The sequence below is a fragment of the Leishmania martiniquensis genome, chromosome 29 (assembly GCF_017916325.1).
Source record: "Leishmania martiniquensis isolate LSCM1 chromosome 29, whole genome shotgun sequence".
NCBI classification, from domain to species: domain Eukaryota; phylum Euglenozoa; class Kinetoplastea; order Trypanosomatida; family Trypanosomatidae; genus Leishmania; species Leishmania martiniquensis.
Genome location: NC_090164.1, coordinates 417,501 through 439,600, shown reverse-complemented (window position 1 = coordinate 439,600; position 22,100 = coordinate 417,501). Strand labels below are relative to the sequence as shown.

The 22,100-nt window shown below is 58.2% G+C and overlaps 3 protein-coding genes across 3 annotated transcripts; all 3 read right to left on the bottom strand.

The window, feature by feature from the left end:
* Nucleotides 1-2,512: 2,512 nt before the first annotated feature.
* On the bottom strand, nt 2,513-3,613 carry LSCM1_04408 (uncharacterized protein; the record flags this gene model as incomplete). The annotated part of the gene is made up of 1 exon (XM_067321917.1): nt 2,513-3,613. One exon carries the CDS (start codon nt 3,611-3,613, stop codon nt 2,513-2,515), a length of 1,101 nt encoding a protein of 366 aa, XP_067177012.1.
* A 4,332-nt stretch (nt 3,614-7,945) lies between these two features.
* LSCM1_04407 (uncharacterized protein) lies at nt 7,946-11,053 on the bottom strand (the record flags this gene model as incomplete). The annotated part of the gene is made up of 1 exon (XM_067321916.1): nt 7,946-11,053. One exon carries the CDS (start codon nt 11,051-11,053, stop codon nt 7,946-7,948), a length of 3,108 nt encoding a protein of 1,035 aa, XP_067177011.1.
* Nucleotides 11,054-18,259: 7,206 nt separating this feature from the next.
* Nucleotides 18,260-20,134, bottom strand: LSCM1_04406 (uncharacterized protein; the record flags this gene model as incomplete). Its single annotated transcript, XM_067321915.1, has 1 exon — nt 18,260-20,134. The coding sequence occupies one exon, from the start codon at nt 20,132-20,134 to the stop codon at nt 18,260-18,262; it is 1,875 nt and encodes a 624-aa protein (XP_067177010.1).
* Between the last annotated feature and the right edge of the window lie 1,966 nt (nt 20,135-22,100).

Below are 22,100 nucleotides of genomic sequence, written 5' to 3'. Positions count from 1 at the left end.
GTGAGTGTGTGTGTGTGTGTGCGGAGGTTCTGTAGAAAAGGGAGCGGGTGGAGAAACGAAGACGAAAGGCGCACCCCGATGGCGGTGGTGTGAACGAAAGAGAGAGGGGGAGAGGAAAGAGAGACAGAGAGAGAGGAGAGCACCGGTAGCGAACAAAAAAAATTGAAAAAAGGGTCAGCAGAATAGTCAACAGAGAGAGAGACGCGGGAAGAGCGGAGCGGGCGGAGTGTACAGGAGACACACCCGCACACACACACACGCACACACGTCAAATGAAAGCAGCTACGAAAAGAAGGGAAGAGAGAGCTGTGCGTGTGCGTCTGTGGGGCGGAGGGGGGAGGGGAGGGGGGCAGCAATGAAAAAGGGTGTATGTGAAGGAGCGAGCGCGGTTTGAAGTGAACAGAGGGGAATACAAAAGACGCAGCCAAAGTCACAAGCACGGAACAGCGAGAAGCAACCACGCACTCGCACGACGAGAAGGGGCAAAACAGTGAGAAGAAAAAAGAGAGAGATGGGCAGGGCTGAAGACGCTGAGATTTTCCTTGCAATGCCTTTGTAGATCGGTTGCGTCTTCGCGCGCGTGTATCTGTGCCTGTGTGTGTGCGTGCGTGCGTGTGTGTGCGGCGTATATGTGCGCCCCACGTGCGTCGCGAATCTCTGCCTTTATGCGTCCGTCCTCCTCGGTGATCGGGTACGGTAGCAAGTAATGGCTAGAGCAGAGAGGAGAGGGGAGGGGTACCAGAGAAGCAGATATAGCAAGGGATGCAGGGAAGGTGAGGGGAGGGAGGGACTGTGAGCAGCACAAAACCACAGGAGCGAATGAAGAGGAGGCACACTGAACAGACAGGCACACATACACGCACACGCTGAGGAAAAAAAAGGAGGAGAGCAGAGGAGGGCCGAGAAGATGAATTGGTTGAATGACAGAGAGCGGCAGGGCGAGCGCGTGTGTGCGCGCAGTCCAGCGAATACGTCACCGGTGCCACAATATCGGCGACAAGAACGACGAGAGTGAGCCTCGTGGAGAATCCAAACGGACAGCAGCAACGTCCGCAGCAACAGATGAAGCGAAGAGAGAGGGAGAGAGAGAGGCCGTGCAAGGAGGAGGAGGAGATGGGCAAAGTCTCAGAGTACAGGAGGAGGGGGAGAGGGACAAGCGAGACTGAAGAAATACACCGAAGAACGGAAAGGGGGAAAACAGATGAGAGAGAGAAAGGAGGGGAGGGAAGAAGACCGAGAGGCGCGGGCGTCCGTCCTGTCACCGGCTTTTACCACGTCGTCTCGGCCCTCTGTGCGTGCGCGGGTGGGTGTTCGCCTGTGTCTGTCTGTGACTCAGTGGTCCACGACTGCTTCGAAGCAACGCAATTGTGCGGATGAGGATGTATGTATGCGTATGCAAGCGGCGAGAGTGATACTGATAGAGAGAGGGAGGAGGGGCGGAGCAGCTACACGGCATAGAAGGAATCTAAGGGGGAAGAGTCCCACGCGTATGTGCACCAAGAGAGAGAGAATTGGGAAGGAGAGCGTTCATGTGCGACACGCGCCATGAGCGGATGCGGGCAATGTAGGATACCGTACAGAAAGAAGGGGGGCCACGGTAAAGCGCGCGCATGCGTGCATACCACGCCATCGAGCCCACCAGCAGTATGTGTCCAGAATAAGAGGGAAGGAAAGGGAGAGGGAAGATGATGCAGTAGTAGAAGAGGGCGACGCCAGAGCGAGAAAGCGAGGCCGAGAGCGAAAACTTTGCTGAGAACAATCTGATGCGCTCAAGCATTCGAGCCTGGCAATGCTCAGGCGCACCTTGGCCGTATTCTGCAAAGCTAAAACGCAGAAGCAGCGCTGCCAGGAGAGACCAGTGCTTCTACGTGTGCACGCACCAAACGCATGCGCCTGTGGTGACGGGTCCGACGCCGCAAAAGGCATTGGCGTACTCTGCATCTGTCGCGGTATGTGTGTGTATGTGTGTCTGCACACATGAACCTTATCATACACGCCGTGAACTTCAAAGATACACCACCACCACTGCTGCCTGAGGCGGCAGCAGCGACAGCGGGGGGGGGGACGGCCACCGTACAGGAAAATGAGGCGGGAGGTATTGAAGGAAACAGAGAAGGGAACACTCCCGACGGCACTTTTATCTTCCCGTCTGTGACGGCCCTCACACACGCACACACGCACTCTTCGAGTACAGATCAACGGGCACGGAGAGCATCTCTTTCAACCCCTCCCCTTCCCTTCGTTCCACGATTCGCAGGATAGCTTTTGACGGCAAACAAGGAGCGCGCACACTTACGGCGAAAGGGAAAAAAGGTAAGCGTGCGAAACAGCCGCATCTGGAGGCGCCGCGGTCTCTCCACGGCAGCGGTCGCGCACAAGCGCACAAGGGAGAGAGGGGTAGCGGGGAGGGCAGTAACTTTGCGCCATTCACCGAAAGTCACTCCACCCATCCGCACTTTCTCCGTCGCGCGGGTCTGCTGGCGCTCTGTATATATATATATATATACGAACTCTACATCTTTGCCTGTGCCCTCAGCGAAGCCTTTGGCCGCGCAACGAGAAGGATCGGGAGCGTCCACGACAACAAGGCCACCGCGAGCACCGTCACCATCACAAAAAACAGCAGTGCTGCCCGGCGCGTCTTGGGACTCATCCTCTCCCACGGAAAGTCCTCCCCGAGTGGGTCCTGGTCCATCATGAAGCAACCGGCAACGGTGATCACATCGGGGTAGCACTCAGGCCGCGCCACCTTCGGTGTCTTCTGCCGTCGCTGCGGCGCATTGGCGTGGTCGATGACTGAAGAGGGTAGCGACTGCGTCAGCTCCGTCTCCAACTCCTCCGGCGGCGAAGTCTCCAGCGACAGGGTCAAAGAGTGCGCCGCAGGCAGCGGTGGCAGTAGCGAGGGGCTCATGTTTGCAGTGAAGGGTCTGTTGCGGCACACAACGACGCCAGGGTAGGTGACTACGCGAAGGTGATAGAGAATAGGGACGCCGACGCAGCCGACATGATCGTACGGCACAGCCCAAAAGCCACGCCGTCCACACGATATTGGATTCGCAGAGGCACTGACAAGACCGCTTCTGGTGATGCTGCTGACTCTCAGCTCCACCACGCGCTTCAATGGGGGAGGTGTGGAGGAGGAAGAGGTGCTGGCTCTCGAGGAAACTTTGCGGTGCTCCGACTCACTGTTGCCGTCTTGTCCATTGCGGTGCTGGCGAATCGCGCCTTCTTGATCGTCCTCCGAAACGGTACGCTCACTGTTTCCGCCTTGGTCGGCCCCTGTGCTCAGCCGCTGCTGCTTTGAAGCCTGCCTGCGCAGTTGACGCTCTCGCCTCTGTGCTGCCGCAGCGGCCCGCTTACTCAGCAGGAAACTGTTCATCATCTCATCTCGGCTGTAGTCGCGAGAGATGTACACCACCTCGAACCCCTTCATCTCGTGATGTGCCTCGTAGAAGTCGCCAATGACGTCCATGAACACTTCGCACTCGGGGCACCACGAGGCGCCGAAGAACAGCACGATGTACGCCACATCACGAAGGACGTCGGAGGCCAGGCTCTTGCTGCCATCCTGGCGCAGCAGCTCCAGATTCGGCCACTGGCCAAAGTAGTTCATGAAGGCTTGTTTGAGTAGCTGTGGGCACGCGTGTGTTTGTGTGTGTGTGTGTGTGTCTGTGTGTCTGCGCACGCTTGTGGGATGGCAAAGAGGCGGCGATGCTGCTCTTTTCGCACGTCTCTTTCGATAGCGGCCCCAAAGCGGAATCTCCACTCACTCCCCGTCTCTTACCGCCGACTCGTCACCCGGTCCGTTGGGCTCTGGTCTTCCCCCTCCTCTCGGCTAACAAGCAGGCCGCTGCTTCGTGTCACTCAGCTTGAGTGCTGTTCTTAGAGATAATACCTGGTGGCTCATTTTTTATCGTTCGTGTTATGGGTATCTGAAGAGGTCCGTGATTTTTTCCGCACGCCAGTGAATGTTGTAAGTGAGGGAAGGGGGAGCAGCGGGGTGGAGTAGGATGAAGTGGTAGGGGGGAAGGAGGTGGGGAAATGCGAGAGAGAGGCACCTTCGTAGCGTCCAGACACAATGGCACTTGTGTTTCTGTCGCCGATTCCTATCGCCGCCTTGCCTGCCTAGCGAAGAGAGGGAGAGCATGATGCGCGGACCTTATACCTGGCATTTCACAGTTGAGTGATCAGCCTGCAGGTTCGCGTGTAAGTGTGTGTGTGTCCACGGTGGCGCAAGCGCTACACCTAGCGAGCGCCCATGTCTGTGGGACTGAGGCGCGCACGCCCACACACCTGTTACGGCTCCCTCCTAAATGCTTCTCGCGACCAAAGAGAGGGAGAGACAGTTGAAGGAGAAAAGGGGGGAGCCGTATGAAGCGGTCACCTCTACTGAAGGAGGCGTGCCTCACTGCAAAGTGTGTTGTGCGCTTGTCTTCTTTTTCTTTGCCATACATATATATATATATATATGTATGGCGATAGATCTGTCTGTCTGTCAATGGAGGGACCCCTGTACGTGTACTTACGGAGAGAGGTGCATGCACGACCGCCCTTATCCTTTGCTGCACTGCTCCACGCACATCATGTGGCGTCTGCCACAGCGTTTACGCCCTGTATCTTCCCCCGCCTCCGCCGGCCCTTTTTTTGCTTAGTATCAGGCGCCCCCTCCCTCCCTCCCTCCCTCCCCATTCCCAATAAATGCGCATCTTCCTGTGTGGCAGTAGGCGCCGGCTCAGTGTGCGCGAAGGACAGAATTGGGTCACCGCTGTGCAAGCACAGTGCACCGTATAAGGAATGTCACACACTGGCATGGCCGCACGCACCAGCGAAGGAAGAGGGAGGAGGGGGTACGGGTTCATTGTGAGGTTCGCCCCTGCACCAGATGAGAAAAGAGGGAGGAAGCTATTGAACAGCCTCTGGAAGCTTTGCTGTCGCCCGTTCACCCACCCACCCACCCTCCCATCCTCTCCTCGCACACGAACGCGTGCGCAACAAGGCACGAATCACGATCGCCATCACTCTCAGGGGTGCAGGAGGGACCTGTTGCCCTCCCCCCTTAACCTCTTTGATTCCTCGCAGTTTTCATCGGCTACATCCTCTTCAGTTGGCGGTCACACGTGCGGCTACACGTGTGTTCACCTGCGAATGCCTCCGTGCCAAGGGGAACGAGGGGGAGAGGGGGAGAGGGAAGGCATGTTTGAGTGGCGCCGAGGTGAGGTGTTTTTTTCCGTTAGCCGCTCGAAGCCGTGTGCGCATACACACACACACATCCATACATAAGAGGGGGATGACCGGGAAACAGATGCGAGATGCTCGGCGGTGAGTCTATGCAAGGCACAACGTTAAAAAGGGAGCGCAACAGCGAGCAAAGATAAAGAGGAGAGTGTAAACGGCCGAGGCGGAAGAAGAGACAGCGGTGGCGGTCACCGGCAGACGACGAGGAGGAGGGGAGAGTGTGCCAACGCATTGTGAGCTGCATACACCTCCTTTAGTAGTCCTCCGTCTCAACGCTCCTCTCTCTTCGAATGAAACAGGAGACGCAGACACGCAGGCATCCAAGGTGAGGAAAACAAAAAGAGAGAGAGGCCGCAGATCTTCACACAATCAGGTCCATCTGCGCCGCACTGAGAGAAAAAAGGGGGAGGGGTGAGAGCGAGGGAAAGGGAGCGGAAGTGTGTGTGTGTATATGTGTGCGAGAGAAGCAGTCCGGGGGAGTTCGGCTATCTTATTTTTTCTTCGCGTTTTCGAAACAGTTACGCAGACAGTGCTGAGAGGGCACGGCACACATCTTTTTTCTTTTTGTACACATCATTTACTGTTAACTTGTTGTTGCGAAAAGAGAGAAAGAGGGGAGGGGAAAAGGGACCCGCTGCGCTGTACACCCTCTCCCCCTCCTCCCTCACATGCGTGGCGGCGACGAAAGAAACACAAGAAGAGGGGGGCGAAGGGATATGAGGGCGGGGTAAAAGATGGCTTCGCGAGGTGGCGGCAAAGAGCTCTCAGAGAATCGAAGCAGCGCCCAAGACGTATGAACGAAGTGGGGCAGAGAGAGGGCCACAGCAGAGGGCCGCCTGCACAATCGTAAAGAAATAAAGCGCGCTCATGGCCAACGGGGCAGCGCCCGGGAAAGGAAGCACACACGCGTACGTGTGGACCTAAAAAAGGGCTTGGAAAGGGATCAAGAAAGAGAGTCAGCGGTCATGCGAGGAGAGCTCCACAAACGAAAATAAAAAAAAACACTGATCAGGGCGGAAGGCAGGCCCGCACGCGCCCCCCTCTCCACATGAACGAGAGATCTTTTCTATCCGCCGTATTTCCTTCCACTTTTTTTTGCTGGCGCCGTGTGTGTGTGTGTGCTTTCCGCTTGGCTTTTCATGGCCGTAAAAGCTAATGTGTGGTTCGCCCCCTCTCCCGATGTCATCAAGCGCGTGTTCCGCGTGAGCACGCATCGGCACCTCCATGCGCGTATCCACGCGCACACATAACGCTTGCAGTTGATGACTGACCAGGCGCCTGCGCTTGGATGGGTCGACCGGCGTCGAAAGGATGAGAGAAGTGTGTGTTAAGTTCTGTGGCGCCCCCGCACTAGTGAAGGGCAGAAAGGGGGGTTAACAGGAAAAACAGCGTACGAAATTCTGCTCAGGCTGCTTCATCGACGAGTGTGCCTCCGCCACGCGACAGGCAGCAACGCTCAAAAATGGAAGGAGCACATATAGAGAGCCGACAGTCATGCCGCCTCCCCTCTACCTGCATGCCTCCTCTCGCGCGATGCACCGCTCGCCGTCACCATCGGTCGAGCATGGAGCGAAAAGAGGGAAAATGCGAAGGCGTACACAAAAGAGGCGCATCCAAAGATGAGCGCACCCGCGCACAAGCTCGCACACACAGCCGATCTTGCCATCAGAGTTGTGAGGGCGCTGATACGGAAGAAAAAGAGAGAGGGCAAGGGGGGAAAGAGAGAGGGGGGAGAGGCTGATGTATGCAAGAGCTCTTGTCACAGGCGGGTGCGCTAACATCCCCACGGGGGCATAAGCGTATGCGAGTCGCGCACGCTGAGGAAACGGTGTTGAGAGGGAGGGGTGTCAGCGAGTGGGGAGAGGTGTGGAGGAGGCGGGCGGGGGGAGGGAGATCGAGAGAACGGGCGAATACAAATGATGCGCATCATTCCATACGCAACCGGATAACAGATGGGACGGCCCAGAGACACGAAAAGGTAAAGAGAGGGGCGAAAGGGAAAAAAAAATAGTAACGGTCATTGGCGAGGGAAGTGGCTGATACCTACGCAGAAACGGAAGCGGGGGTCGCCCCACGTGCGTGCTCACATGGAGCTTTACTGTTATGCATACACGGCTGCCGGCGAGAGAGAGGCACGCCCGCGTAAAGCGGCCGAGTCTGAAGGCAAAGGCTGAATAATGAGAGGTGAGGGGTATCCGCCATTCCGAACCGCACACACAAACAGGGACTCTCCAAAAGAAGGAGAGGCACAACGACGCCCGAGCATCACGCGCGTTGCGTGTGAGGGGAGAGGCGCGCCCTCCTCCTCACTTCCCCCTCCCCTCCCTTTCTCTCTCAGACATTCGCGCGCCTTGGCGAGGACGTATTGTGAAGAGGGCGAAAGGGGCGTTGAAGAGGGACGTCATCCGTATCTGCCAAGCAGAGAAACGGAAAAAAGAAAAACAGAAACGAACGGTGCAGTTAATGACGGAGAACGACAACTGCAGAAGAAATGAGAGAGGAGAAAGGGGGAAAGAAACACGGTGTCGCCCGCGCGTGCGGTCCTTGCCGGTGCTTGCGTGGAAGCCTGCGCTTCAGTGGCGCGTGTCTCCGCCACAGTAGGCGCGAAAAATCAAATCAAAAATAAAACGAGGAAAAGGCGGGGCACCCGACCAAAGTGCAGAAATGGGAAGGAGAGAGGTGGACGTGCACGCCAGACACAGCAGCACATTTAAAACTCATCCGCTTTTACCACCTTCATCCACACACGGCAGTGGAAGATGTGGTTGAGGAACGTTGCCAGCTCGAGAAAGCGCACTGGGGAGTCGCAGGTATAGTGCACGTAAAGCTTCTGCCCATCCGCCTGGAACTCCGCATCCACGAAGTGCATCCACTCAACCCGGCAGCTCTGAAACAGGTGCGGCTGCGTGGTCAGGTGCCGCAGGAACTCAAGCGTTGCTTCCTCGAGGGGGAGCTGCGTGTTGCCATGCATCAAAATCTCGTCGGCCCGGGCGGCACGGTGAATCGAGGAAGCGAGCGGGAACTCCAGGTGTACGACGAGATGCGCAGCGCGCCGCTGCACATCCGTCATAGCCTCGTACTCCTCACGCGTCATGCAGAGCTCAACGACGCCGGTGTCGATGCCCATGTCTCCATCCAGCACCACCATCGTGCCAGGTGCATATTCCGTTGCCGCGACGGCCGTGCTCTTTCGGAAGCCGTGCTGCAGCAAGCACACGTACTTCATCTCCGACTCGGCCAACACGGTGAAGCGCGGTCCGTTTCCGTCCTCAGCATCCCGGCCATGCCGGCGGTACATCAGGCGGCGTGCGAGGGGTATCATGCGGCGTAGCACGCGCGCGGAACTGTTGCTTCCCGGCCCAATCACGCGCCGCCGGCGCTCCAGCGCATCACGAAAGCAGCCACTCAAGTCTAGCTTCTGCCACAGGCGAACCAGGTAGCTTGTGTCGAGGTCCGCCAAGGTGGCAACGAGTGGCCTGGACTCCCGTGCGTCCATCTCCGCCACGGAGTGGGCGCGCGCGCTGCGCAGCCCCCATGCCCACCTCGATGACGGTTGATAAGCGGAGCACGCCGCACTGAGGTCAAGGGGAGAAGAGTACGAATTTGGGCGGCGGGCCACTGGCCACTTCACGGCTGCAACAGCGGGGCCGGGTGAGGCGGAGACAACGCCTGAGACTGCCTCGGTGGACTCGTTACCAAGTGCTTCAGCCAGGTCTACGACAGCGAGTGCCGATGATACCTGCACGTGCAACGGTTTACGGTGCCCAGACGCAGATGAAGCGGGCGACGAAGCGGCGGACGAAGAAGCGCTGGACGCAACTGACTGCTCGCTAGCGGCGCACACTTTCGCACCTCGGACCGGCGCTGGCTGGCCCATCTGCTTTGAGCGCGGCTTTGGCACCGACGGCTTGCCACTATCCGCACCCTCCAGAGCCGTGGACGGGAGCATGGACACTGGTACTGTCTCCGGCGGGGCCGCAGGAGTTACACGTTCGTCACCGCTGCCCATGCCCGCGGCGTGACGGTGCGATGCGCAGGTGCCACTTGCACAGGGAGCAACGGGAACAGACGCAGCGGGAACCTCCCTCACACTCAGAAGCGCGCCCACCAGACCGCTATTTTCGCGACTGAGCGACACGTCACCATCGCCCTTCACGTAATGTCGTACGCACACCTTCTTGTTCGGCAGGCGGCGGGAGCTGGGCCGCACTCCGTTGGCGGCGTCGCTGCTGCTGCTGGTTGTGCCTGCTGAGTTGTCGGCCGAGCGAGGCGGCTGCGTAATGCTGCTAGTGGCGTCCCCGCGGTCAGAGAGGCCGAGGGCGGCACGCGTTACGCAGGGGCCGGACGGCAGCGAGGAGTACGACGCGCTGGTCATCTCGCTGCCATCGCGCTCGACAGTAGCCTGTGTCTGTGGTAAAACGTGGCGGCTATACGGGTCGTGTCGCCATACCACACCCGGCACCGTCAACACCCGATCTAGCGCATCCTGAGTAGGGGCCTGCACCTGCGTCTCGGCGCCCTCCCATATTGAGTGAGCAGATGTCTCGAGATCGGCGTCGTTTGCGGCTGGTAGCCGTGGAATGGGTGACAGCGCCGCCACCGCCTCCTCTTCGGCGGCCATTATGCTGAGAGAAGCGCCGTCGTCGCTGGAACCGTTGGTGCCGACATTTTTCTCTGAGGCGAGAGCCTTGGCCGGGCCGACCAGGTCGGCACGCGTCAACGGCTTGGCGCCAGCCTCCTTCGCGGAGGAGCGCTCCTTGAGCAGCTGGGAGGAGCGATGCTGCTGCAACAGTCGTGCGTGCACGTCCGCCAGCAGCGCGCTCTCCGCTGGCGAGCGGAGCCCGGCCACCGGCTCTGAAGCAGCCCTCGCATCACCGGTGCTCATCCTATGGCCCTGCGGCAAGGCGCGCGGTGTGAGGAAAGACGCCATGTGAGGGTAACTGTGCGTGGTGTGCACAAGACCCGCCATCTCCTCCGACGCGCGCGTGGGCGGAGCGGCGCCCACCTGGCTGCAGCCACCATGCTGGGCACAAGCCACGAGCGGGCAAGGCGCCACGGAATTCGCGGCTTCACTGCTGCTGATCTGCGTCTTGTACGAAGGAATGCCGTAAGCGCGGCCGTCATACGGTAGGAACTGCGGGGTTCGCGCTGCCCTGGACGCGGCCGAGGCATTTGGCAAAGATGCCGAGGGCGAAGACTCCATCACGCCAATCATTTGAGGGTCACTTCCGGCGGCCGCCGCCGCGAAAGACGGAGGCAGCACAAAGGGCACCACTGTGTCAGAGCTCGACAGGGGCGCGAGCCGTGGCGGCGGCGGCACCACAACGTAGCGCGGTCGCCCATCCAGACTCCCAAGCGTCTCATCATCCGTCGAGTTCAGCCCCATCGAAACGGTGGTGGGTGTGATGCCGGTGCTCGTGCAATCCGCGTAAAGCCCATAGCCGCTACCTGAGCTACCGCCAGCAGGATTGAAGCAGGGCATGGGGCAGTACCCCCGAGGCAGATACCACTGAGGGAAGCGCGAACCGCTGCAGCTGAAGCTGCTGAGCACGGAACCGGCCGCCTGGTCCGCACACCCGTACCCGCTCATTCCGGATATGGGAGGTGTCGACCCGTACCCCATCATTTGGCCGGCGCCGTAGAGGTCTGCCGACGCCATCAGAGACTCAGCATAGCGAGGCTGTGAGCAATAGAAGTCAGGCTGAGGTATGGCCAGCTCAAAGGAGTTCCAAGGCGAAAGTTGAACACCGCCTGAGGCGGTAGCTGCGCTCTGAGCCGCGTCAGCACCAACACTGCTGTACGGCGACGCATAGCTCATCACGGGAGGCCGAGAGCCGTTGCAGTACCTCTGCTGCACACCAGGGACGGCAGCGCCGTTTGCTGCGGAAGGCGTAGCGTCAGCTGCGCCGGGGCTGTCACTTTTACCCCTTGCTGGGCCTCCCCTCGCGTCAGTGCGCGTGTGAACGAAAGGGTAGGCGCAGGTGGCCTGGCCAGACGGAGCGGGAGGCGTGGATGCACACGATGTAGCCTTCGCAGAGGGCTCCATGTGTGGCTGCATGGCGATGGATAGCGCTCGGAGGCTATCGAAGGAAAAGGGGGGAGGGAAGAGCCTCTCTGCTCCGTTCGTGGAGGGAGAGGAAAGAGGGGGAGGGGCGAGGCAATCGTGCAAAAATGGAAACAAAAAAAAGCGGTCTGAGCTGCTGCACGAAAATACAGTGAAAATGCGTAAAGAAACAGTCCACTGCGCCGATCCTTGGAGAAGGTCAGCCAAACGTTCGCTTGTCGATGTGTGTGCCTCTCTAAAATTAAACAAAGGGAAGCACAGAAAAAAAAACAAATAGAGAGAGAGGGGGGAGGGAAGGATCGGCGCAGCCAAGGCCACGAAGAAAGTGCGAATAGCAACAAATATATATATATTTATGTACACTAAGGAGAGAGAGCGCGAGGGCAAAAGCAAAGAGACAGGGAGCACGCGAAAGATAGAGAAGCGGGGACAGCGATGGAAGTGCTGGCGATGATTTGAAAAGGCCTTCGCCCTCCGCCGCTCCGTTACTGTTGTGCCCCTTTTTGGTGTCTTCGTGAGTGTGACGGAGAAGAGGGGGAGGGAGGGGGCAGAGGACGAGAGAGGAGGCGTGGGCAGGACCGGAAGAGACGTATGAGGCGAGTCGAAAAAGGGAGAAGAGAGAAAAGATGTTCACAGGGACTCAAACCGAAAGCAGTGTGTTCGAGGGGTGGGTGAGCGAGAGAATAAGCCGTTAGCGAAAAAGATGAAAGGCGGAAGCCCAATGCCCCTTCGCAGACGAAAGAAAAAAAAGGGAACACAGAGAGAGGACAAAAGGCTGCGTTGCAGTCGCGCTTGGTGAAGATTAACGAAGAATAGCAAGGGAAGCACAAACAGATGCGCAGCTCTGGAGGAGAGAAGCAGTGGAGTGCCAAATACAGAGAAAAAAATGACAGTCGGCGGGAGGGCGCGTAATGCGTTCGTTCTTCGATTTCAGTTTACTTTTTTTGGGGGGGTAACGTTACAGCGAAACAAATGCACGCAGGCGCCCGCGCCCAGAAGACAGTGATGCGCACACTTGCACGCGCCAGCAGGAGAGAGAGAGCAACAAAGCGCGCAGGAGACGGCGACCTCTTCTCCCCCCACGTTCAGGCGAAAGGGGGAATGTGTGCGCGCCCACTTGAAGCTGTTCGAGCCCGATGCTCTCCGCGACGCACGTCTGCGTCCGCCTCCCTCCTGACCGTCTGTGTGTGGGTGCGCTGCTGTTCTGAGGGCGTCTGTAGGTTGTGCTTAAGAGGAGTGCCGTCGAAATCAGGCAGACGCAAAGCTGTGGAGAAAAAAAAAAACGAAAGGAAAAGCGCGAAGGTGAAGAGCGCAATTCTTTGCCGTATGTATGTGTGTCTGTGATAGAGAGAAAGGCGGGGAGAGGAGGGGTCGCTGTGCAGAAAGAGAAGCTACGCACAACCGAACAAGAAAGAGTGGGTTACCCAAGAGAAAAAAAAAAGAAAGGGCAGCCTCACACGCGTGCACCAATGACAGTAAGGTACGCCTGAGCACTAACAATGCTCAATAAAAAAAGCTTTGGTGCGGCTGATCGCGCGAGGTTGAGCGGCTTTCCCTTCTCTTGTTAACGGACAGCGGATCGGGGAGAGAGGGCCGAAGCAAAAAAAAAGTTATAAAAGGGGCCGTATGCCCTTCGTGTGTTGAATTCGCGACCTCTTCCCTCTTTGGAGTGCTTCGATCTGGGAAAAAAAAATAAGCAAAGAAAAAATTGTTGGAGAGACGACTGACGCCCTCTTGACCAGTGGAGAAGGAAGAGGCTCACCGGCACGCACGGGCAGAAGCGCTCCAGCTCGAGGAGAGAGGCTAAGTTGAGCTGCTTCACCCCTTTCGGCTTGTAGCCTCCTGCGCTTCGCTCTCGATAGGGAGGGGTATGTGACAGGCGCTCAAACAGCTGTCGTTATCGAAACGAAAACGAGTAAAACAAAGGAGTGTGATGATTGGGGGGGTGAGGCAGAGCCCTGTGTGGCCTCTCCAAGACGTAAATGCCTGACAAGCGGAGAGAAGGGGCACGTGCGGCGTTCTCCCTGTGCCTCGTCCACCGGTGTCTCTTTCGTTTTCCCTCGTGGCAGACAGCTCTGTCGTTGCCCAAGTTGCACCTCTCTGCGTGCGTGCCGATTGAGGGATGCGGAGTGCGTGCGCAGCCCGGCGTATACACTGCGCCGAGCACCAACACGCAGAGAGTATGGCGGAGCTGAAGAGTCGTGGAGCAATACCGAGTATAGGAGAGAAGCAGCAACGGGAGAGAACGAAGCGACGCCGAGAGAGAGCGAGGGAGAAGGCGTTGGAGCGGAGGCAGGATAAGTGAAGGAAGCTCTGTAGGAGTGTGTGTTGTGAAAAGACACAGGCGTGTGCGACTTGACAAGCAATCGATCAAGGTGGTGTACGCACAGCTCCTGTGACGATGCTCCGATTCGTGCGCCCTTTTTTTTATTGCTCGTCTCAAGCGCTATGATGGGTGAGCACAACGGAAAAAAGAAAAAAGAGGAAAGAGAGAATAATCAGTCCTGTTTGACCTGTGAAGAGCGTCTTCGATGGTAACCTGGCGTGCGACGGAGGAAACGATCGAGACACGTGGGAGCAGAATATACCACGAGGAGGAGGAGGAATGGAGGAGGTGGTGGGAGTGAGACAGGACAGAGACGAAACGAAAAAAAAAAATAAAAGTTGAGAAAAGGAAAAGGGCGGCGCGGTGAAGATGGCCTCTCCTCCCCCCACCCACCCCTCGAGCGCGCCTTTCCCCTTATGGTCAGGCACACGAAAAGGCACCAAAGGGAAACAAAGGGAAGAGAAAGCAAAGGCAAAAGCCGTACGTTCCAATCAATGTGCTCGCGGTGTCGAAGGCAGTCCCACCTCGGCACTGGTGGACTTCTGCGTGCGCGTATACGCTTGTGCGGTGCGTGTCAGCGTCAAGGATAGTGGCACGACGACGCCCAGTAGGTGAGAGCGCAGTCTCCAACGTGGAGAGGAAGCAAGCGAAACACACAAAGAAAAAGAAAGCGTTATCTCGGAGAAAAGCGGCAGTCTCTGATGGTCTAGTGGGGGGTGGGGGCGATGTAAAGAGCGACTCCCGCTCCTCCCTATAAAACCGGGTGCGCCCTCTCTCTCTCGGTTCGACAACGGTGTCACTCCTCGAGCTCTTGCGTCGATCTGTTACTCTGAGTGGCGAGGCCGGTGCTACTTTGCTGCAAGCGGGGCGCCTTGTTCTCTTTCCCTTCGTCCTGGATGAATGGTGTATGTGTGTGTGTGTATAGCACTTGTCGATATCGCGCTCAGGTCCTCCGGAGGACGTGTCGACGTTTCCCCTCTTTCGTTTGCCCTCTGCTGCTGCTGTGCGGCCCGCAACAGAGCGAGAGAGAGGAACGAAAAAAAAAGTATGAGGCGAAACGTGCCTATTCCCCCAGGGAGCGTGTGGAATTAGCGACGTACGAAGGCGCGAAAAGAAAGCAATGGAAGAGGCGAAACCGCCAGGGTAGGGCGAGGAGAAGGGGGGCGCGCTTCACACCAACACGCCACGGCACAGAGCCGCCCACACTTACACAGCAAGGCACACTGTCGAGAACGAGCGCAGACCTACCGTGAAGACCAGGCGAAGATGTGTGCGTGATAGAAGTGACAAGTAAAGGCTTGATGGACAAAGCGTCACCGCCCGAGAAAGCGCGCCCAACCAGCAAGAACGAGAAGAGAGAGAGAGACGAGGATAGGCAGTCCACCGCTCCCCGTAGTCTACTCGCGAGCGCGGAGGCGGCCGTAACCACCAATGAGCGAAAACAAAGGACACCGAAAAAGGAGGAGGGGAGGAGAGAGCAGAGGAAGCGAAACTGTGAAGAGATGCGTGGAAACAAAAGGGAGAAAAGATGGAAGAGAAAAAAGGGATTAGTGGGGGGAGGCAGAGGAGGCAAGTTTAGCAGAGAGAAGCCGAGAAGGAGAGAGAGAAAAAAATACTCAATAGGATGAGGCGACCAAACACAACTGTGAGCAGAGAGCAGAAATAAAGAGAAGCCACGGAGGGGGCGGCGGCTACACGAGCGCGGTCTCAAGAAGGGGCACCCACTCCCCAGTAGCAACTGCGGATGGGTGAGAGGGGGTGCACACAAAGCCGAGCGCTCCGAAAGAGAGGGAGGGCGAGCCGATTCCAAACGATCTCGGAGGCCAGGCGGACAAGTCGCGTTGCGGCAGCAGGAGTAACGAAAGGCGAAGGCGAGCAATGCAAAGTCGCGGTAATGGAAAAGTGGGGGCTGTACGCGCCGCTCTAATCGGTGGAAAGAGTGGGCGTGCTTTGCGTCACCGTCCTGCCTTAGAAAGAGGGGGGAGGGTGCGTCTGCTGCCTCTTCGCCGGAATCTGTGAGAAGTACGGTGATGTCGAGAGGCTACCAGTCGAACAGAGCGAGCTCTTCACCTGTTAATAGCTGGGTGGCTTATCCCGTCCAAACGGCGCTTTGATGCTGCCACGAACTGCCGCGTCGGGTGTCCTTCTGTTTTCTTTCGCTTTCCGCCCTCCTGGCGTGAATTCTGAGTGTGCAGACGCGTATGACTTTGGGGTGGTGAGGGTGGGAGAGAGGGGGAGGGGGTCAATCACGTTTTGTGACTGAGGGATGCAGAGGCGACACGAAGAGGAAACAACAGAAGGAAAAAAAAGAAACGCAAAGAAAAAGACAGACGGACAGCGAACAGCGACGAGACGTGAAGAGGGTTCGTGCCAAGGTGGAATGGAAGCCAAAAGACAGAAGAATATTTGAGTGGGCGCGGATAGACTCTGAAGAAAGATGGGGGAACGCGGGGCGGGCAGGGGAAGGGAGACGATGCCGATGGCCTTCTGAATGTGGGTCTACGTTAGCGTGCCCTGCTTGCTGTTTTCTGCTCTGAGTGGGGGGAGGGCAATGCGGAGCTCTCCCGTCCCTTAATGATAACGACACGCACACAGCACACTCGAACACGCGCAGCGTCGCACAGCTTTACCGAAGGAGAAGGGAAGGGTTTAGCGGCTGTGAGACGAGTGTGCCGTGGCAACTCCGTAACACGTGTGTGTGTGTGTGTGGCGGGTGTGTGCGTATACTTCCTGAGAACCGCTTTAGCTTTCTTTGAATTCGCTTCGGATCCCTGTCCGATGTCCTTCCCCTTTTCTGCTGTGTGTTCGTCCTCCTCACAGCTGCCGCTGTGTGGCGTCCGATGAGGGCAGCGCGCAGAGGGTGACGACAACAGACAACGACGGCGCGGAGGCCAAATAGTGACCGCCAGCGGCTAAGGAGAGAAGAGGAGGGGGGAGGAGGGCAATGAAACGCAAAGAAAAGAGCGGGGGCCGACTTGGGCTGCTGCCGATTCGATTATGTCGCCGTGTCGGGTGTCTCACGAGTGGTTCGTTTTGTGCTTCGCTTACGGGAAGGCAGCGAATGGCGACGGCGCCTTTTGTTACACCGTTGGCATGTGCGTGGCGTTGGGAGGCAGAGCGGTGATGGCAGAGGAGGGCACCGCGCAGAAAAGCGATGAAACAGGGATGGACGTGACGAGGTTGACAGTCAAAAAGAAAAAGAGAGAGGGGGGCGTGTTTGCCCCACTCACTTCACGCATAGTGCATCGATACGAGCGGGGCAGGAGCGGAAGCCATGGCATCTTTCGGCCTCGTCCTGCTGTCGAGGCGTCGAGGCCCTGCCCTGTTCAGTGTTGTTGTTCATTTTCCACACGGCTGGGTGACTGCACCCTAAGAGAGTGGAGCGCCACAGTCCTCCGCCGCTTCCCATGCAACGTCACGCTGTTGTGGGCGCCATCACGGCTGTTTGCCTCTTAGTGCTCGCATGCTTGCCTTCAGACTTGACTGCTTGATTACTTACCAGTAGCGGTCACTCCGCCGGCAACCGCATTTCCTCGATTCTTCTCTAGAAAAGAGGGCACGGATGCAGACACCTGCGCACGCGCCGACGCACACCGAGAGAGAGGGGCGCATGCAATGAAATGTGCGAAGACGTAATAAGGGGAGATTCGCTTAGGTCACCCTATCATCAACGGAGACGTGCAAGTCACATGCTTGGGGTACACCGTCGGCAGCGGAGGAGGGGTTGAGCGGCTGCATGAGGAGCAGACAGGGAGCACAAGCCTGCATCTGAATGCGGAGTGAGGGAGCTCACAGCAAGGGCAGGTGGTGTCTGTGCAGCGACAAGATGAGGCAATGGTGCGTGTGGTAGGGGTGGGGTGTCAACGCCTTGGCTTTATCCTCGCTCACTCGCATACCCAACGACCTCGCCAAGGGGGAGGAAGGCTGTTAGCAGCCAGCTTATTTCGCACATGTTCGCATACGTCAAAACTGGCGGTCCCTGCTAAGCTGAGTTCACGCATAGCTCCATAGTGAGGAGTTGAGTGGCCATAACAGGGCACCTTTCCCCACTACCACCACCACCCCGCCCTAAAAATTCAAGCATTCTTGCGTGCACCGATGCAGGCGCGTGTGCCTAAGCAACTACCCTACCCGGTGCACATGCGCAGCAGGATCGATGTCGGCTTGTCTCGTCCAACGCAGCTGCTCAGCGCACTAGAGAGGACACATAACGCATCGCCGACAAGGCCCAGTCTACGAAAAAAAAAGGCCAACGAGAAAAGGGCGAGCAGAGAACGGCAAAGATCGAAAGTGAGGGCGGCGTTCCGCCCATCCCAGTGAGCTGCCCATTGTAAATGCGCGCCAGCACACAGGCACACACGCGTTCGCATACAAAAATGAGCGGAGCGTAGACAAGGAGAGGGAGGAAGGGAGAGAGAGTCGAAAATGGGTCCCAGAGCTCCCCTTCCGCGCCGACCCTGCCGCCCATCACAGCAGCAGTGAGTTTTCGTCCTGCATGGACTCCCCCTCCCCCACACCGCCACCGCCCCTCCAACAAATGGAGCAAGAAACCAAAGCTGCTCTAGCTACATGTAAAATGAATCAGCTCTTTCCCACGGCAATCGCGGCGCTCTTCCGACTTCTTGTTGCCACCATCATTCTGTTCGCAGCACCTGTGCAACAGGCTCTGAGGGCCCCGCTGCCGTCTCGCAAGCCGGCGTCTGCTCGCGCTCACGCTTCACGCAGTTGACGCGGCCACCACTTGCGCCTGCATTCACCTCAGACGCCCCAGCCGCGGCTGGGGCATCAGTGAAGATGACCACGTAGCGCGAGAGTATATTCGTGTCAGTGTTGTTGGTCTTCTGGTAGACGTCTCGGTGGCCGACACGGTCGTAGATGGCATAGCGGCCGTCGTAATTGGCACCGAGAGACGCGGCGGCGTCGGCCGCCACCTGCCCCATCCGAAACAGATAGCTTGCTGTGTTCATTGGGTCCTGGCGCAGGCTTTGGTACGTGTTCTCCGCCGAGACGCTGTACCGCAAAGTCGCTCCTGGTTGCACATTCGTGAAGTCACCGTCGTCGGCAACGAGGAGGTTGCAGCCGCCGACGAGCATGTTCGGCCGCGCAGCAGCGGACTTGGGCAACACAGCGTCAGGCAGGACGACGTGATGCAGCGAGGCGTCACGCTCGGCGAGGAAGTCGAGCTCCTCTGAGTCGTGCAGTCGCACTGCGGCAGCTCCCAGCGAGGCCGCCTGCTGATAACCGCTGGGGAAGACGGGTACCACTTCTACCGGATATATGGGGTTTTTCAGGCGGTCAGCGCTGGTGCGGGCCAGCTTGCCCTCAAGCTCGATGTTTGTGTACACGCTCCCCATGTACAGTTGGTCCAGCTCCCTGTCGTGAAACTTCAGATTCTCGCGGCGCTGATCCACTCCGCCGGCGAGCGCTGCGACATAGTCGCGCACAGCCCGTGTGTAGTCCTCCAGTAGAGGACGCCAGTTGGTGCAGTACTGCGGCAACCCCACAGCCTCAGTGTCGTGCAGGAGCTGCGCCACAGCCGTCGTGGACGTCTCTGGGACGTCACTAAAAACAGAAGAGAAGTGGCAGAGCGCGTACCAAACCTTGCGCTGCTGACGTTTTGTGGTTCCTCGATAAAGAAGAGCCCACAGTGCACGCGTCAGGCGCAGATGCGAAACATTGTTTCTATCCAGGCCAAGCTTTGCGTGCGCGATCTCGCCAATAAAGCGCGCGAAGCTGCTATCGATCTGCAAGGCCTCCACGAAGGACGCCTGCACATCGAGACGCCACTGGCGAACCAGCTCTGCCGTCGTTAGTGCTGCGTCATGCGGCTTCGCCTCCGTCGGCTGCGTGCGTGCCACACGCGCGGCGTGCCGCTCCTCCTGCGGCACTAAACCGATATCCGTGTAGAGAGGCCGCTGCACGTGGGTAAGCGAAGGCAGGTTGCGAAGTTGAATTTCGTTCGGGTCGACCACGATGCGAGCAATCTCCGCGTCGGCAGGGTCGAGGTGGCCATGCAGCGGGCGGGCACGATCAGGCGCATTAGCTGCCGACGTGGATGAAGATGACGTCGCGGCGTCGGCCTCTGACGTAGCTGCCGCCCGCCTTTTCAGAGCGGCAGCACGCTTCAAAGCCTCGCGTGCCTGTTCCAGCGCATTCGGGGCCAACGGGTAGTACGCCAGTGGAATGCTGTCAAGGAGGCCCGTCTGCATCGCATCCAGCTCTGAGTGCATGATACCAAGCGGCATAGTTGACTCAGCCATGCGCTTGTACTCCTCAGGGTAGTAGAGCAGCGGCGCAGCAGGTACCTCGGGGTAGGGAACCGACCAACTTGTGTGATAGTAAAATGCGTTTCGGCAGGCACGAAGCACGTCGCCAAAGGAGGCATGTTCGCTGAGCAGACCACCCGCCACACCGCGGCCCCCGGGACGCGCGCTGGAGGCCGCGTTGGCGACGCCGTTCTGAAGCTTCGCGTGGCCGTCCTCCTCAATGCTGATTGGGTTAAAATCCATCTTGGCAAGCCTCGCGCGAGGCCTGGAGGGGGTGAGGTGGACGTTCGCCAGCGACGAGTCCGGCGCGAAGCCTTTCCACGCTCTTTCTTTTTCCCTTTTGCGTCCAGCCTCCACGCGCGCGCGTGCGCCCTAACAATCCTTCACTGCGAAAGAGCGGGCGAGCCGAGGTCAGTGAAAGGAGGGGGAGGGGACAACAGAAAAAAAAACCGGCGAGGGAGGCGCCACTCTACGCCAGTGTGATGCGCACATACGCCCGCGCGGCAAATCATGTGTGTGTGTGTGTGTATACGTGGGGGAAGGGGAGAAGAAGGGATTTGGCAGGTTGAGTGGATGCGCGGCGAGAGAGCATGGGGGGAAAAAGGGTTCACGTCGCCAACCTCAGTATACGGTAGTTGGAAGCAGAGCTGAAAAAGGGGGGAGCAGGCGGCGCAATGAAGACGCACATAATAGCGCGCGCGTGCTGTTCAAACGGCATGGGAGGTAGAGGAAGAGAGAGGCTCTATCCTGTGCGTCGCTTCCACTTGCGCACTAATTTTTTGGTGCTGGCTTCTCGTGAGGTGTGGTTGGAGTCAGTTGCGTGCAAGTCAACAGCGTCTGCAGACGTCCACGGATCCGTTTGTGCGGATGAAAGAAAACGGTGGAGTAGCGACGGGTGTGTGTGTGTGTGTGCGGAAGGAGGGGGGAAGAGTACACACTCATGCAAGCGCAATGAAACCTGCTAAATATAGGCTTCTCACAGCACGAGACACAACTCAAACAAGGAAGGCTTGGGGGGAAGGGGGAGGAAAAAGAGAGGAGGGGGCGTAAAGATAGACGACAGGCCCCTTTAGGGAGAGGGAGGGGGGAAGTAAAGAGGCCCCCCCCGGGTGGGTGGGCGGGGGGAGGAAGTGCCACGGAATACATCGAAGTTGGAAGTGCCACGCACAAAGGAGGAGGGAGGGGCCGAGTTGATGCAATTCCTGCTGAGCTGAGGAGACGCTTCGAAAAGCAGAGAATGTATACTGAAACAGCGAAAAGAAGCGCAGTGTCAGGCAGGCAGGTCGGCGAGGGGAGGGTCGGCTCGGCAAAAGGACGTGAGGATTGGGGAGAGGGGGGAAGCAGACGGCTGAGTGCGGGGGGGAGAAAGAAAGCGACATGGCCGCAACGGTGGAGGTACGAGCGTGAGGGGTGAGCGAAACGAAGACAAGGGAGCCTCGCACCAAATGCAGCGAAGACAACAGAGACGCCACAACGGCAGAGGCGAAGCTGCAAGTGAAAGAGCGCGCTAAATGTGTGTCTTCCCACCACCACACACACACACAGGGACGCACACTCACAAAGACGCTTGGGGAGGGGGGAGCGGGGAGAGACCTCAGCGAGCGATGGCTATACAAAAAGAAAGAGGAATGAAATACGTGCAGGGGCAGCGACAAGCCGCTGCTCAGGAGCGGCGTGCCGACATGAACGGCATCAGCTGTCAGCGTTCACGGGTAGCGCACATCTCACTTCGACGCTTCCATTTGGTATTGCCTCCGGAGCTATTGGCCTATGCCTTGCCCACATGACCGACTTTCTCTGCTTCCCTTTTCCCGCCCGCCCGCCCTCCCCCCCTTACGCCCTGCGCCGGTCCCGAACTTTCACATCGAAAACACTCGGGATCAGCGAGCATCACAGTCACCGCTGCTGAAAAGTCTACAGCTCACGCGAGCAGAATGGGTAGCTCCTACATGTGCATCATGAGCCGTCCGTCACCATCATCCTCACCGGCCAAAAGAGCTGCATACAACCTTTTATACAGGCATGCGGCCGCTCATCTCGGGCTCGGCCGCCACCCCACCTCACACGTCGCCACTCCATCACACGTCTGCGTGTATGCGCGTGTGTGCGGCCTCCTGTTACTCTCTCAGCACTCAGAAATACGCAGGTACCCACAGACATCTGACTAATGAGCTTTTGTGCGCGCCATCGCACGAACAGTGAAGTAGAG